The 16,325-nt window shown below is 41.9% G+C and overlaps 1 protein-coding gene across 1 annotated transcript; it reads left to right on the top strand.

Moving 5' to 3' along the window:
• The first annotated feature begins 1,910 nt into the window (after positions 1–1,910).
• C3H1orf115 (chromosome 3 C1orf115 homolog) lies at positions 1,911–16,090 on the top strand. The gene is made up of 2 exons (XM_075339107.1): positions 1,911–2,298; positions 12,694–16,090. The coding sequence occupies exons 1-2, from the start codon at positions 2,005–2,007 to the stop codon at positions 12,814–12,816; spliced, it is 417 nt and encodes a 138-aa protein (XP_075195222.1). The 5' UTR covers positions 1,911–2,004; the 3' UTR covers positions 12,817–16,090.
• Positions 16,091–16,325: the final 235 nt, after the last annotated feature.

Here is a 16,325-nt window from a genome sequence, read left to right as displayed (position 1 = left end):
ATGAAAAACGCAGGAATTGTGCTTTTGGTTGCATTTTGCCATTTCTCATTGACTCCAATGTTAAGGAAACGCTGCAGAAATGGCAAAAACAACTGACATGCTGCTTCTTTTTCAGCATGGTTTTTGACCCAAAATATGCAAATTAAACGCTGCAGAAAAAAAAGCAAAGTGCAGACAGGATTTCTGCTTTTCCCATAGACTTTGCTGGAAAACAAAAACGCATGCGATTTAGCGCAAAAACGCTGCTGCTAAAAACGCTGCAGAAACGCGGTAAAAACGCATCGTGCGAACATAGCCTTACTCCTCTGTGGTATCGTTGCTGAAAACTCTGCTGAACTTCCACCTGTGTCATTTGTAGATAAGTAGTTCATGCTTCTATAATAATAATAATAATAATAATCTTTATTTCTATAGCGCCAATATATTCCGCAGCGCTTTACAATTCAGGAGGCTCATATACATATACATATCATATACATAAACATATACAAACAAGTAACAATTATAGAAGATACAATATTTAAAGGGAAAAAAGGCAACCCTGCTCATGAGAGCTTACAATCTACAATGAGATGGGGGGAGGGGCAAGGTACAAGTGCTTATTTAAAATGACAATCCAGCCATCTCATGGGGGATAGATGATGGCTTCCTGGACCAGTTGGCCAGAGCCTTGAGATGCATTTGGGTGCCATGGAGTTTGACGTGGGGTTATTTTCTGAGACGTTGTAGAGGGATTAGGTGAAATTAGTTTGGCTAGGGAGTGTGATAGGCCGCCCTAAAAAGATGCGTTTTTAGGGTGCGTCTGAAGCCGAGTAAGTTGTGATTTGTCCTAACTTCTTGGGGTAGAGCGTTCCAGAGGTTTGGTGCAGCTCGGAAGAAGTCTTGGATTCGGGAGTGGGAGACCCTTTGGGTCTCCTATAGTTGTTACTGGGGTTGACGAACAACTCATCCCATCCGTTTCCTATTTAGGATCCAGCACTAGGGATACCTAGGGTCAGGTATCCGACTCGGCGCATAGGTGAGGAACCTATCTAGGGTGGTGAGGGACCCCAGGGACCAGCAGTAGGTTTGGTCAGGGGTCACCATCTTCCCCTCCCCTTTCGCTGTCCGCTTGGTACTTCCCCATACCTAGGATGACAGGTGGGCGTCTGATGAACATCACTGCCACTGATCAGCTTTGGATGTAAATTTTGTACATATCCACGTTACAACAGCGCCATACACTGTATAGTGGCCGTTCCTCAGTACTGCGGCTCAAACCACGTTCACTTCAATAGGAGCTGATCTGCAATAAGTTGGAACTGAACTACACACACCCCAAACAAATTGATAATAATTACTTGTTTGTGCAAAGTGACATCAGTGCAAATATCCCAGTTTCATAGGAAGTGTGGTATTTTTGTCTCCATGCTCCCTGTTTGTACAGGACTTTACAGTGATGGGGTTAGGAGAATGGCCCTGATATAACAATAATGGGGCAGGGAGGAGACATCCTGGATGAAGATAAGTAAATAAACCAAGTCTGAGTGAACAATGAGCCACAGGATTCCCACTGTGTCACTAAACAAAGGGTCTGCTGCAGAAGCAGCCTTGGACAGGGGCCAGAAACAGTCACAGGGGAGAGAGGGAGGAAAAAACAGCAGTTCTCATCAGCTACCACTAGGTGGAGAGCTAGAGCAGACACGTTCCTGCGCTATAGGAAGTAACAGAGCAATTATCTATAATCGCCACTAGATGGAGACATAGAGTAGACACATCTGCGCTATAGGAAGTAATAGACAGCAATTAGCCATAACCGCCACTAGATGGAGACATTGAGTAGTAGACATCTGCGCCATAGGAAATAATAAGCTGTAGTTTTTAATGGCACCACTAGGCGGAGTGGTGGAGCACAAACATTCCTATGCTCTACTAATCCTATCAGAAGCAAAGTCCAGCTCGTGTTATTTGCTGCATTTTTACATGTTCGTTGCAGTCAGCTGAAAGCACAGACTGATCCTGAGAATGGCAGGAGGCAGGAAGAAAAACAAGTACAGAAAAATGCACCCAGACAAGGGGCAGGGGGAGAATGCAGAAAAAGAGGGGAGCACAAACCAGCTGGAGCTCCAAGAGCCTGCAGAGCCATGCAAGAGCAAGAAGAAGAAGAGGAGGAAGCAAAAGAAAGAGAGGAGCAGTAAGAAGGTGCACCTGTCCCCCCTGCCTGACAGGTATGAGCCCCTGGAGGAGAATGTGGAGGACCAAGAGTGCAAGGAGGACAAGAGGTATAAGAGGAAGCAGAAAGTCAAGAAATATGCAAAGGTGAGAGGGGACTGGGGAGGAATGCAAATGAGCATGTGCAGATGTAGCAGAGCTGAGATTGGAATATTGTGCAACACCCCTGGTCTTACATAGGACTGCAGGTAAACTGCTCAAAACTAAGCACAATACTCAATAACACAGCACCCCTGGTCTTACATAGGACTGCAGGTAAACTGCTCAAAACTAAGCACAATACTCAATAACAGCACCCCTGGTCTTACATAGGACTGCAGGTAAACTGCTCAAAAGTAAGCACAATACTCAATAACACAGCACCCCTGGTCTTACATAGGACTGCATCTAAACTGATCAAAAGTAAGCACAATACTCAATAACGCAGCACCCCTGGTCTTACATAGGACTGCAGGTAAACTGCTCAAAAGTAAGCACAATACTCAATAACACAACACCCCTGGTCTTACATAGGACTGCAGGTAAACTGCTCAAAAGTAAGCACAATACTCAATAACGCAACACCCCTGGTCTTACATAGGACTGCAGGTAAACTGCTCAAAACTAAGCACAATACTCAATAACACAACACCCCTGGTATTACATAGGACTGCAGGTAAACTGCTCAAAACTAAGCACAATAACACAGCACCCCTGGTCTTACATAGGACTGCAGGTAAACTGCTCAAAACTAAGCACAATACTCAATAACACAACACCCCTGGTCTTACATAGGACTGCAGGTAAACTGCTCAAAAGTAAGCACAATACTCAATAACGCAGCACCCCTGGTCTTACATAGGACTGCAGGTAAACTGCTCAAAAGTAAGCACAATACTCAATAACGCAGCACCCCTAGTCTTACATAGGACTGCAGGTAAATTTCTCAAAAGTAAGCACAATACTCAGTAACAACAAACTCAGCTCTACTACATGTAACTGCTGAGAACAAGCATGAGCTACAAGACTATACTGGACAGAGGCCATGCTTGGATTTGTAGTCCCCCAATAGCTGGGGTTATACCCAAATGAGATGAGGGTCCCCATGTGTAGTTATCACAAGACCCTCCTGGACCTCTATATGCTACAATGTTGTGAGAAATGGGATTATTTCCTGCTGTGCCGACGCATTTTGGGTCTCAAGTCATGTTCTAGTATAGGAAAGTCCAGATGGGAGGTTTTGGGATATATGGTGTCTCCTGTGTATGAGGAGTCTGGACTGTCGGGGTATGTTCACATGGTGCGATAGCGATGCAGGTTTTATTACTATAATTTTCCAGAGTTGAGATAAAATTGCCACGATTTTTGGGAACCGTGAATTCAGAAAATGGCTGCAAAAAAAGCGATGCAAAAGTATCGTGTGTTATACCCGCATTGTAGCCGAAATATCTGAATTGTCCCATAATGAAGATATTCTATTGGAAGGTAAAAAGTCTAAAATGTAAGTGATTGGGCATTTATATAAAATAATAGGGGCAATTAATGGTCGATATGGGGGAGGCAAAACCTGTGAATTCGGCCAGAGTCCGACCATCTAATGTATATGGTCAGGGCAGAATTATGGTTGGTGCGGGGGCTCTGCAACGTGGCTCTTTAGCCCATATGAGAAGACCAATACTGGGAGAGTCTATGTGGAGATTTTACACCAAAATATCGAGGGGCTCTGACTGCAGATGTCGGGGCAAGAAGGATTAGGCTGTTGATTTTCGACATGCCCAGTCTCAGAGGGCCTAAGCAACTGCCAGAGACGTGGGCAGCCGACAGTCATCTGAAGTGTATGGACAGCATGGGGGGGGGAATTTCCATTGCCATGAGTTGCCCAAAAAGGGTTAAAAGGATTCCTATATTATATTATCAAACCCCCGAAAAACTATATAGGGGTTAATATTTGCTGCCTCCTCGGAAAAGAGCACGAGTCACACGTCAAGAGGAGACCTGTCACGGGTGACAGTCCTGTGGTTTCTGGCCATAGAAGGTCACAGCGTGTGGCTGCGCAGAATGCTCCCTGACTTTCCATTGTTCCTGCTGTCAGTAGTCATTGGTATAGATTGCTTTCCTGCTGGATTCATCTCTTCCCCTTTAGTACCCACTGGAGCCCTCCTTCCATCCAGCTGCTCATCATCAGTTTTCCCCTTGTGCTTAAATACTCTCATCTTCCTTGAACTGGTGCTGGTGATATTATTCAGTTCATTCTAGCTCTGGTTGCAAGCAGGAGGCTTGCTCTCATCTGTAATATCGTTGCTGAAGCTTTGCTGTACTTCTGAGTCATCTGAGTTCATGCATTTTCCCCTTGTGCATTCTCCTTGTGTCTTTTTTAGTGTTTAGTGAGGTTGACGGAGAGCTTATCTCACCTTTTCCCTATTTAGGGCCCAACATTTGTGATTCCTAGGGTCAAGTATCCTGCTCAGCGCATAGGTGTGGAACCTATCTAGGGTGGTGAGGGACCCCAGGGACCAGCAGTAGGTTTGGCCAGGGGTCACCATCTCACCCTTCCCTTCCCTTTCGCCGCTCGCCTGGTACTTTCCCATACCTAGCATGATAAGACCTCTATAACTTTGCACCTTGGTCATTGATAAAGCAGCAAAAACCTCCCCGAACTCAATTTTTCAAAAGTTTTATGGAGGGGGCTCAGGGTTCCTGCCCTTTACACTTTATATGGACCTTGTCCTTGTAAATTGTCCCGACCTCATGACACTGGTCACTGTCCACAAAATCCTAATCCTAAACAACCCCCTCTTTGTGTTATTTTTATGACCCGTCATTCAAAGGGGCCATAAAAGCAATAAAGTTGGAGGGCTCCACGAATGCTGAGAAAGAGTTTGCCTAAGGACAAAAAAGTTAAGCTGGGGTCACACTAAACGACAGCGACAACGACGTCGCTGTTACGTCACCATTTTCTGTGACGTAGCAGCGACCATGTAAGTCGCTGTTATGATCGCTGCTTAGCTGTCAAGCACAGCAGCCGAAGCAGCGATCATAACGACATGCGTCGCTGTGCTGCAACATGTGCAGAGAGCAGGGAGCCGCGCACACTGCTTAGCGCTGGCTCCTTGCTCTCCTAGCTACTGTACACATTGGGTTAATTACCTGATGTGTACTGCAGCTACATGTCACAGTGCAGAGAGCAGGGAGCCGCGCACACTGCTTAGCGCTGGCTCCTTGCTCTCCTAGCTACAGTACACATGGGGTTAATTACCCGATGTGTACTGCAGCTACATGTGCAGAGAGCAGGAGCCGGCGCTGGCAGCGTGAGAGCGGCGGAGGCTGGTAACGAAGGTAAATATCGGGTAACCACCTCGGTTACCTGATGTTTACCCTGGTTACAGCTTTCCGCAGCTGCCAGACGCCGGCTCCTGCTCCCTGCTCGCTTCATTTCGTCGCTCTCTCGCTGTCACACACAGCGATGTGTGCGTCACAACGGGAGAGCGACGACCAAAAAATGAAGCTGGACATTCAGCAACGAGCGGCGACCTCACAGCAGGGGCCAGCTCGTTGCTGGATGTCACACACAGCGACAGCGACGGGACGTCGCTGCAACGTCACAGAAAATGGTGACGTAGCAGCGACGTCGTTGTCGTTGTCGCTGTGTGTGACACCACCTTTAGTGTCTTAAAAAAAGTTTAAAAGTTTAAAAAAAATAAAAAAATCACATTTCTAATTTTGCACAACCCATGTAATAAGTGCAGTGAGATTATAAGACAGACGGCTAAAATAAGTCACATGAGTGTAAATGTCTCTGCAGGTTTGCAGCACTGCCATAAAGCAGTTATTCTGGGGGGCGTAGGGTTGTGAGGACTTCCTGTTCATACTTAAATTAAAGGTGATGTCCACTACTTACATATCAATAACCTGTCCTTAGAATAGGTCATTAGTATCGTATTGGGGGGGGACAACTTGCACCCCCATAATCAGTTGTTCTCAAATCTGTCCCAATGTACAGGCCCATAAAGTAAGTAGGAAAAGAGATGCAATACTCGAGTACAGCCACTGCACAGTTTACGGAGCTGTGCTGTTCCAGCTGTGCACACTGTATACATCCATCCACCCAGTTTATCAGTGGTGGGTCCCGGGTGTCAAACCCTTCAATATTGATGACCTATCCTAAAGAATGTAATATATAATTAGTGGACAAACCTAAATTGATTTCTAGAAATTTTCCATTTCAAGACAATAATAACAATTGTTTGCCTTCAGGACTTGGGTTGTCAGGACCCTGTTGGGTTTATGGGTTGTCGTGCTATAGGAGAGTGCTTGGCAGATTTGCCCTTCACCACGTGGTTAGCATGTGACGGGTGTAATCTGTCTCTGTCACATTAGGTATAAAAAAGTACCATGTGTACGATGACAGGGAAGGGAGACCCTGTGTCTAGGGAAGGGGCAGATGGTGGCCCCTGACCGAACCTTCCGCTGGCCCCTGGCTTCCCTGACCACCCTTGATAGGTTTCGCACCTATGCACCAAGCAGGATACCTGGCTCTGGCTGACCCTGAACTGGGGCCTAGGTAGGGAACAGATGGGATGAGGGTCAGGGCTTAGTCAACCCACCTATCCTCTAAAGATGACACAGGGGGAAGTGAACGGACAACTTATCTCCAAGAAGACTCAGGGAAAGATGCAGCAACACACAACGTTTCTTCAGATGAATACAAGCCGTCTGCTTACATCCAAAGCCTGTATAGGAATATAACTCTATCACCAGCAATCACCAAGGGGAAATGTGGGTATTTAAGGATACAAGGGGAAGTGATGATGATTAGCAGCTGAAAGGTGAGGATATCCGCAGGCTCCTAAAAGGAAAGGGATTAACCCCAAGCAGAAAAGATAGATAGAATACTAGTTACACCACAGCAGGAAAAATAGAACGTCAGAGAGCAGTTTATGTAGCCAAATGCTGTGACCTTCTACAGCCAGACATCACAGGACTGTCTATCAACCGTGACACACCCGTGAAAGTCTCATCGTTGGACTAGTATTTTAATTCCAATTTTAAAGGGAACCTGTCACCAGTTTTTCAGCCTATAAGTTGCGGCCACCACCACCAGTGGGCTCTTATATACAGTATTCTAACATGCTGTATATAAGAGCCTAGGCCGCTATGTAGAACATAAATAACACTTTATAATACTCACCTTGGGCCATATGGGCGTCTCTGTTGTCCGGTGCCGGCGCCTCCTCTTTCGGCCATCTTTGGCCTCCTTCTTCTGAAGCCTGGGTGCATGACACATCATACACACTCGCCGGTCCCGCCTGCGCTGGACCTCAATGCCAATGAGTGTGGATGATGAAGACTCGTCTTGTGCACAGGCTTCAGAAGAAGGAGGTTGAAGAAGGCCGAAAGAGGCGGCGCTGGCACCGGACAACGAAGACGGACAACGGAGACACCCATCTGACTCAAATCCACCGCAGCGCGACTGTTAGGTGAGTATTAAAAAGTGTTTTTTATGTTATACCCCCGGCCTGGGCTCTTATATACAGGATGCCAGAATGCTGTATATAAGAGCCCGGTGGTGCTGGCCGCAGCTTATAGGCTGAAAAACCGGTGACAGGTTCCCTTTAATGACAACCCGAACCCGGACAGTAAAGACCATCGCTGCAGGAGCCCGATTTATCAGTTGTTTTTCAATGAAGTCACTTTTCTTTTATGACTTGTGCTTTTTGCTGACGTTTTTATTGAGTCAAATTTATCAAAATGAAAAGTTAATTTTTAAATTTTTTTCTTTTTTTTTCTATTTAACTTTTTTTTTGCAAATTTATAGCAGAAAAAGATAGACGTTCTGCAAAATGACAAACAAATCGGCAGGATAACTGCAGTACATAAAATCACATAGGGGGACTGGTGTAGAGTTGGGCCAAATTCTGCAATTTTTTAAGTCACATTTTATGAATCGATCTGAGAAGCTGTAGTAGGAGAGAAAAGGCGCAATAGGGTCTTACCCGATTTACAGGGCAGAGGGAAAAAGGGTTAAAACACACTCACCTGGCTGGGTTGTGCCAGTCACAACCCCTTAGAGAACGTGGATGAGTGCTTTAGTGGTTCAGCAGCGGCCCCGTGTCTGAGCAAAGGATATCAAAGTGTAGACTGGAGGAAAAACGGGTTTAAAAACCGCGCTAGGAAACCACGAGCAAGGATGTAAATGAATATTTTTCTTTTATTTAGATAATTCCAACGCGTTTTGGAGACCCATCTGTCTCCTTCCTCAGGGAAAAAAAAAGAAAGAAAAAGAAAATGAATGAATGAATGAATCGATCTGAAACATTGAGAAAGCCACATATAAATATCAAAAAAAGTTACTAAACCACCAAAAACAAGATGAAAAATCGTTTGAATTTGGTACAAATCAAGAAGTCACTAATAGAAAGGCAGAAGCTTGGCTGTGGGGCTTTTCTTCTATGATAGTTAAAAAATAACCAGGATCAATATGATGGGGGCACTAGGCTGCCCATATTATCACCTAATAGATCGGATTGTGTAATTATCACTGTCCAATATTCCTTTCTCTTTATTTGTTGTCATTAATTCATCCCTTATTACAACACTCATGTTTCATAACCAGAATAATACAAATCAGTGAACTCTAGACTATGACCAATGGAGCTACGTTAGCGGTGACATTAACATTACCCAACTTATCTGCTGCAATCACTGACTGTAGAGAATATAACTGCAATAATACTGCCCCCTATGTACAAGAATATAACTACTATAATACAGCCCCAATGTACAAGAATATAACTACTATAATACTGCCCCTATGTACAAGAATATAGCTACTATAATACTGCTCCCTATGTACAAGAATATAACTACTATAATACTGCCCCTATGTACAAGAATATAACTGCTATAATACTTCCCCTATGTACAAGAATATAACTAATATAATACTGCCTCTATGTACAAGAATATAACTACTATAATACTGCCCCTATGTACAGGAATATAACTACTATAATACTGCTCCCTATGTACAAGAATATAACTACTATAATACTGCCCCCTATGTACAAGAATATAACTGCTATAATACTTCCCCTATGTACAAGAATATAACTAATATAATACTGCCTCTATGTACAAGAATATAACTACTATAATACTGCCCCTATGTACAAGAATATAACTACTATAATACTGCCCCTATTTACAAGAATATAACTACTATAATACTGCCCCTATGTACAAGAATATAACTGCTATAATACTTCCCCTATGTACAAGAATATAACTACTATAATACTGCTCCTATGTACAAGAATATAACTACTATAATACTGCCACTATGTACAGGAATATAACTACTATAATACTGCCCCTATGTACAAGAATATAACTACTATAATACTGCTCCTATGTACAAGAATATAATTACTATAATACTGCTCCCTATGTACAAGAATATAACTACTATAATACTGCCCCTATGTACAAGAATATAACTACTATAATACTGCCCTATCTACAAGAATATAACTACTATAATACTGCTCCCTATGTACAAGAATATAACTACTATAATACTGCCCCTATGTACAAGAATATATCTAGTATAATATTTCCCCTATATACAAGAATATAACTATTATAATACTGCTCTATGTACAAGAATATAACTACTATAATACTGCCCCCTATGTACAAGAATATAACTACTATAATACTGCCCCCTATGTAGAAGAATATAACTACTATAATACTGCCCCCTATGTACAAGAATATAACTACTATAATACTGCCCCTATGTACAAGAATATAACTACTATAATACTGTTCCTATGTAGAAGAATATAACTACTATAATACCGCCCCTATGTACAAGAATATAACTACTATAATACTGCCCCTATGTACAAGAATATAACTACTATAATACTGCCCCCTATGTACAAGAATATAACTACTATAATACTACCACTATGTACAAGAATATAACTACTATAATACTGCCCCTATGTACAAGAATATAACTACTATAATACTACCACTATGTACAAGAATATAACTACTATAATACTGCCCCCATGTACAAGAATATAACTACTATAATACTGCCCCCATGTACAAGAATATAACTACTATAATACTGCCCCCTATGTACAAGAATATAACTACTATAATACTGCCCCCTATGTACAAGAATATAACTACTACAATACTGCTCCTATGTACAAGAATATAACTACTATAATACTGCCCCTATATACAAGAATATAACTACTATAATACTGCTCCTATGTACAAGAATATAACTACTATAATACTGCCCCTATGTACAAGAATATAACTACTATAATACTGCTCCTATATACAAGAATATAGTGTAACAGTAGGGGGCGCATTGTCCCATATACAGGTGGAAGTATTAGTGGCATTGAACAATTGAGCAGGACGTGTGGAGACTTCCTGACCATAATGGCTTCCTGTGCTGTAGACATGAGGGTAGAGATATTACCGTCTGGTAGAGAATGTCACTAAACAAGCTCAGTGACACGGCGAGAGTCGTCCTTGGGAGCAGCAGTTCGGTTGGACGTACCGTCACCTGTGTCCCCAATAATGAACAATACAACAGTATAAGGAATTTCCTCCAGAGGATACAGGCAATTTGTCCTTATTTACGGTTGATCAACTGTATAACAGTATAACATAATTTGCTCCAAGTGTAATAATATGGGCTGTAAATATGACTATGGCACTATTATGTTGGCACTGTGGATGGCATGTTATAGTACCGTACTGTGCAGGCGCTATTATGGCAGCACTGTGGGAAGTACTATTTCATGAACACTGTGCCCTTATATTGCTCATACATTACTATGACAGGCAATTATATAATGTCCGTCACTCCGGAGTGCATTATTATATGGAATTCAGGAGCCACTTCTTCACGTGGTGATGGCACTATTATAAATTTGCTCTGACACACTTCAGACAGATCATATTTTGGATGAAATTTAGTTCTCGCTTTGTCAATAACTTCAGCACTATTATAGGGGCACTGTGTGGACACATCAGAAGGCCCTACTATAGGGGCACTATGGGAGATACTGTATGGACATATCAGAAGGTACTATTATAGGGGCACTGTGGTAGACACTGCGTGGACACATCAGAAGGCACAACTATAAGGGCACTGTGGTAGATACTGTATGGACATATCAGAAGGTACTATTATAGGGGCAGTGTGGTAGATACTGTATGGACATATCAGAAGGTACTATTATAGGAGCACTGTGGTAGACTCTGTGTGGACACATCAGAAGGCACTATTATAGGGGCACTGTAGTAGACACTGTGGACACATCAGAAGGCCCTATTATAGGGACACTGTGGTAGACACTGTGTGGACATATCAGAAGGCACTACTATAGGGGCACTGTGGTAGACACTGTGTGGACATATCTGAAGGCATTATTATAGGGACACTGGTAGACACTGTGTGGACATATCAGAAGGTACTATTATAGGGACACTGTGGTAGACACTGTGTGGACATACTAGAAGGCACTACTATAGGGGCACTGTGGTAGACACTGTGTGGACATATGAGAAGGCACTATTATAGGGGCACTGTGTGGAAACATCAGAAGGCACTATTATAGGGGCACTGTGGTAGACACTGTGTGGACATATCTGAAGGCACTACTATAGGGGCACTGTGGTAGACACATCAGAAGGCACTACTATAGGAGCACTGTGGTAGACACTGTGTGGACACATCAGAAGGCACTATTATAGGGGCACTGTGGTAGACACCTTGTGGACACATCTGAAGACACTACTATAGGGACACTGTGGTAGATACTTTGTGGACACATCAGAAGGCACTGCTATAGGGGCACTATGGTAGACACATCAGAAGGCACTATTATAGGAGCTCCGTGGTAGACACTGTGTGTGCAGTGGGATGGCAATGTAACGGGAGCAATGTGGCTGGCACAGGGGACTCGGTGACTTGCTCTAATACATGTGGGGCCATTTTTTGGGTTCTCGGATACATGAAGAAAACCTTCTTTGGCCTCTGACCATTGTGCTGAGAATATCGGCATATAAAGAGTAACCTGCCTTTGGCATCAGCACAGAACAAACAGTATAGTGCCAAGGTCCTGGGAAGTGCCGATATCAGCCGCTTCATTGCACCGTGTGACTCAGCCGCTGATCACCCGTAATGCCCATTATCATATTTATGTTAGTGTCTGCAGATTTCTGGGATAATGGAATCTGCACCGTTGTTATTTAAAGGAAAACGCCAAAGTTTTATGCAACTGCAGTCACTGATCAAGAAGGGTGGAAACCACTAGATGGCGGCACTAAAATTCAGCCCTTGGATTGGTGCATTTAGCTCTTGCACATTAAAGTCATTTAAAGGGACAGTGACACCAAAATTTGAATGTCCATTTTAGATCTTCCCTGTTATGTAATGTTTTTTCTTGATACTTTTATTTTTAGAACTTTGGAAAAGCTGTCAGGACCGCCGGACGCTACATGCTGATTGGATTGCAGGGACTGGCGAACGCTTATGTGGCTCCATTTGGGGTCACTTCAGTCGTGCTCTCAACGGCGGCTCGCTAAATCACTTTGTAGAATCGTGTCCCAGCATTTCATAGAAAAACTGAACAAAAACGGACCAAACAGCGGAGGTGACAGGATGAGGAACCACGAGGAAGGAACAAGGTGGAACCATCTCCTCTTCATGAATGGTGGCAAAGTCTAAAACTGGAAATATTGACTCTGAATGGTTTCCCTTTTAAAAAGAAATCTTTGAAGTCACCTTAACCATTTGGTGACAACCAAGATGGCTGCCATGACAGGTCTTAAAGGGATTGTTCCCAAAGTCATGAATAGTATAGTAAATAACAACCCCTCGGAGGGCCGTCATGGTGGCCATATCGGTTGCCCGAAACACCTGAAGAAGACAACCCAAATATTTATTGTTATCGATGATTTTGGAAAAATGCAGTATCACAGTGTTTAGGTTTACGCTATATATTTTCTATATCTGAATGTGTTCACCCATCAATGGACGTCGCTCACGATCACCTCCATTAGCCAGTCTGTATTGCTGGGATGAGGACTCTGGAGGACTCCGCACCATCATGGTTGTACTTTCAATAGTTGACATGTAATTCTACATCTCACCTGCAGGGGTCACTGTAGGAAAATGTGAAGCTGCTCCTTGCTTAAAGGGGTTGTCCACCTTTGGGAACCTTTTTTTTTTATTTTGTGCAGAGGACATCCGGCTCATGTGAGGGAGACAAGTATATGAAGAACATCCTAGTAGGGTTTTTTTTTGAGGGTGCAGAGGTAGTTTTCACAGCGTAGGCTGATTCTTGTGTAGGCTATGGGTCCCCAGTGCTAAGAGGAGAGCACCACTACAGTATATGTAGTTGCACAATGATACTTAGTGATGTATGGATGCTTTCACCATATAATTTCATTGTATGCGGAAACTGGTAACAATGATGTAAAAATGTATCAGTGGCAGCTCAATGTCAAGCAGACACCCGTAAAGCATAAGGTTTAGGTAAATGTGTTGTACCGGAGCTCCAGAGCTTCGAAATAAATCTCTGCCATGAAGAGTATTAGGATTTATCTATATAATGCTGAGGCATAAAGTACCTCGTGCCTCAATATCATCATTCATTTCTAGTGTCTTTATAGGCTGAGGTTTGTTCTTACAGTTCATAAACTATATACAGGAGGTGTGTGAATTTTATGGATAGGATCAAAGGGATTTGGTATGTTGCTGAAAGATAGTCGTAGGTTTGTACTAAAGTAGGGTATATGAGAATGAAGAGGTTTTATTATTTGGGGTATGGAGGATACAAGATGGAGTATGTGGCATTTGCAAATGTCCCACAGGGGAATTTAGGGTTAAGTCATGGTTTTATAGCATATTAGGGTCAACAAAATGGTTTTGAAGGGCCACCAAAAAACAAGCCGATCACAAGTGGTCCTACTGCTGGACTTCTAGAGATCAGATTTTCAGTGGTGTTCCAAGTAGCTGGTGATCAGTTTCCCTGCAGTGCCCCCACAGGTGAAATGAGGTATTACAAAGAACCCATTGAAATCAAAGGACAACTGATGCATTATAGAGATATGCTGGGTCTTAGATAGAGAATATCTTAGTAACTAATATTCCTCTTCTGTTAACTCAAAATTATCGTGAAAATAAGTTATCTAAGCCAGAAAACCCCTTTAGAGAGGACCTGTCACCAAAACAAAAGTAGTCCGTTTTTGTTCTCAAATTATTCCTGATGCTCCCCTGAGTATTCCGCTATTTGTTTTTTTAAAATCTGCCATACTGTTCCAGAGATATGGGCCTTTATATTTAGTGTCAATTTTTATGGTCTGTTCTAATGGGGGCGTGTCTTTAGGCTGCTCTGCACAATTACCCTGTGAGGCACGCCCCTTTGGGAAAGACCAAAACTGTGTGCACTCAGTAGAACGGACCATATCTCTGGAACCGCATGACGGATTTAAAAAGGGAAAAAAGCAAAATACTCAGGGGACGTGCGGGAATAAAAAGAGAACAAAAAATGGACACTTCTGACCTAATGACAAATCCTCTTTAAGCAGTAAGGATACACTAATCTAATGTTTTCTTTCCGAGAATGTAGATGACAGTGATTGTTCTTATGTTTACAAATGTGACGATCTATAAGTAGCAGTTATACCAGCGAGTCACCGGATAGTATTGAGGACATCTGCTTCGTCCTATATGTCATTAATTAATAGAAATTCGTGAATTTGAAATGATAAAATATATAACAAAACGTCCTGTATAATTTCAAATAGATTCAATATTTCCAATATTTCGGCATCCTTTTTGTGAATGGAAACCTGATTTTTATCCAGAGGCTAAACAAAAACTGTCGTGTCATGTCCCGCTGCTATAGGCTCAGTACAAGAACGATAAGTTTCTTACCTGAGCCCGTTGGACTTGATCACAACACATTTTCAGCTTCTGGATGTCAATAAGAACATTGCTAGTCACTAAGAGCAGAAATATTAAAAATAGTGGGAAAATGAAATACAGACAATTTCAGGAAAAAAAATAATTATACAGTGAAAAAGCTGTAGTTACATAAACCCCTTTATAGTGAGAACTGCATTATTAGTAAATTCATAGTATATATTTATATGTACCTGTACCTTTAAAATAAAACTTTACTTTTAAACAATAGGTTGAATTTACATCCAAGATATTATGCTAAATAAATTCTTCATGTGTCTTTATGAGTTCAAGATCTCCTGTATAGGGAAAAGACAAACAACTGGCTTCCTGCAGCCACCACTAGAGGGAGCTGAGACGTTAACTGCATACAGTGTGCAGTGTAGTGACATCTAGTGGTGGCTGAAGGGATGTCATTTTTTATTGGTTAATTCAATGATTACATAGACGAACAGGAAATGTTATGAGTCTGATTACTATAAAGATATGGTAAGAAATGAATCAATGCAGAATACCGGACCTTAATTGAGATTAAAATCACAAAATAGTGTTCACATGGGGCATTCACTTTAAGGGGTGGATGCAATTCACAAAAGGTAAAAATATAGCAGTGATGAGCGATAGATGACTCATGTTTACAATGACTTCTGCCTCTGGGCTACATGGGAATGTGACTGTGACATTGTATATCCCAACACTTATGGAAATAGGGATATTTTTATACTAAAACGTGTTTTTATCTAAAATGATTAGATTATGATATAATTATATATGTACAAATTATATATATAATAACAGAGGACTGAAATAAAAAATACCAGCAAGTATAGCAATGAAGTAAAAAAAAAATAAAAAAAATAAAAATAATATATAATATATATATATATATATATATATAAAAACACATAGAGAAACACAGTTTGTATATATGAATAAATAAAAAAAAAAAAAAAATATATATATATATATATATATATATATATATATATACACACGTATGCAATAGATGTAGAAACACACAATTTATATACATATACAGTGTGTCCACCCATATCCTGTCCTCCGCCATTAACTTGAGAACGGCGGCAGCTATAGGCATAGAAGTGGTGTCTAAGTATAGTAAAGT

The sequence above is a fragment of the Anomaloglossus baeobatrachus genome, chromosome 3, assembly GCF_048569485.1.
Source record: "Anomaloglossus baeobatrachus isolate aAnoBae1 chromosome 3, aAnoBae1.hap1, whole genome shotgun sequence".
NCBI lineage: Eukaryota > Metazoa > Chordata > Amphibia > Anura > Aromobatidae > Anomaloglossus > Anomaloglossus baeobatrachus.
Note: the sequence above shows the minus strand (reverse complement) of the source record. Positions and strands in the feature narration are given on the sequence as shown.

Bases quoted from the DNA above. Each gene is read 5' to 3' on its own strand.
- C3H1orf115 (XM_075339107.1), top strand. From the start codon at position 2,005: ATGGCAGGAGGCAGGAAGAAAAACAAGTACAGAAAAATGCACCCAGAC. The intron at 2,299-12,693 runs GTGAGAGGGGAC...TTTTATTTTTAG, and splicing joins AAGTCAAGAAATATGCAAAG to AACTTTGGAAAAGCTGTCAG.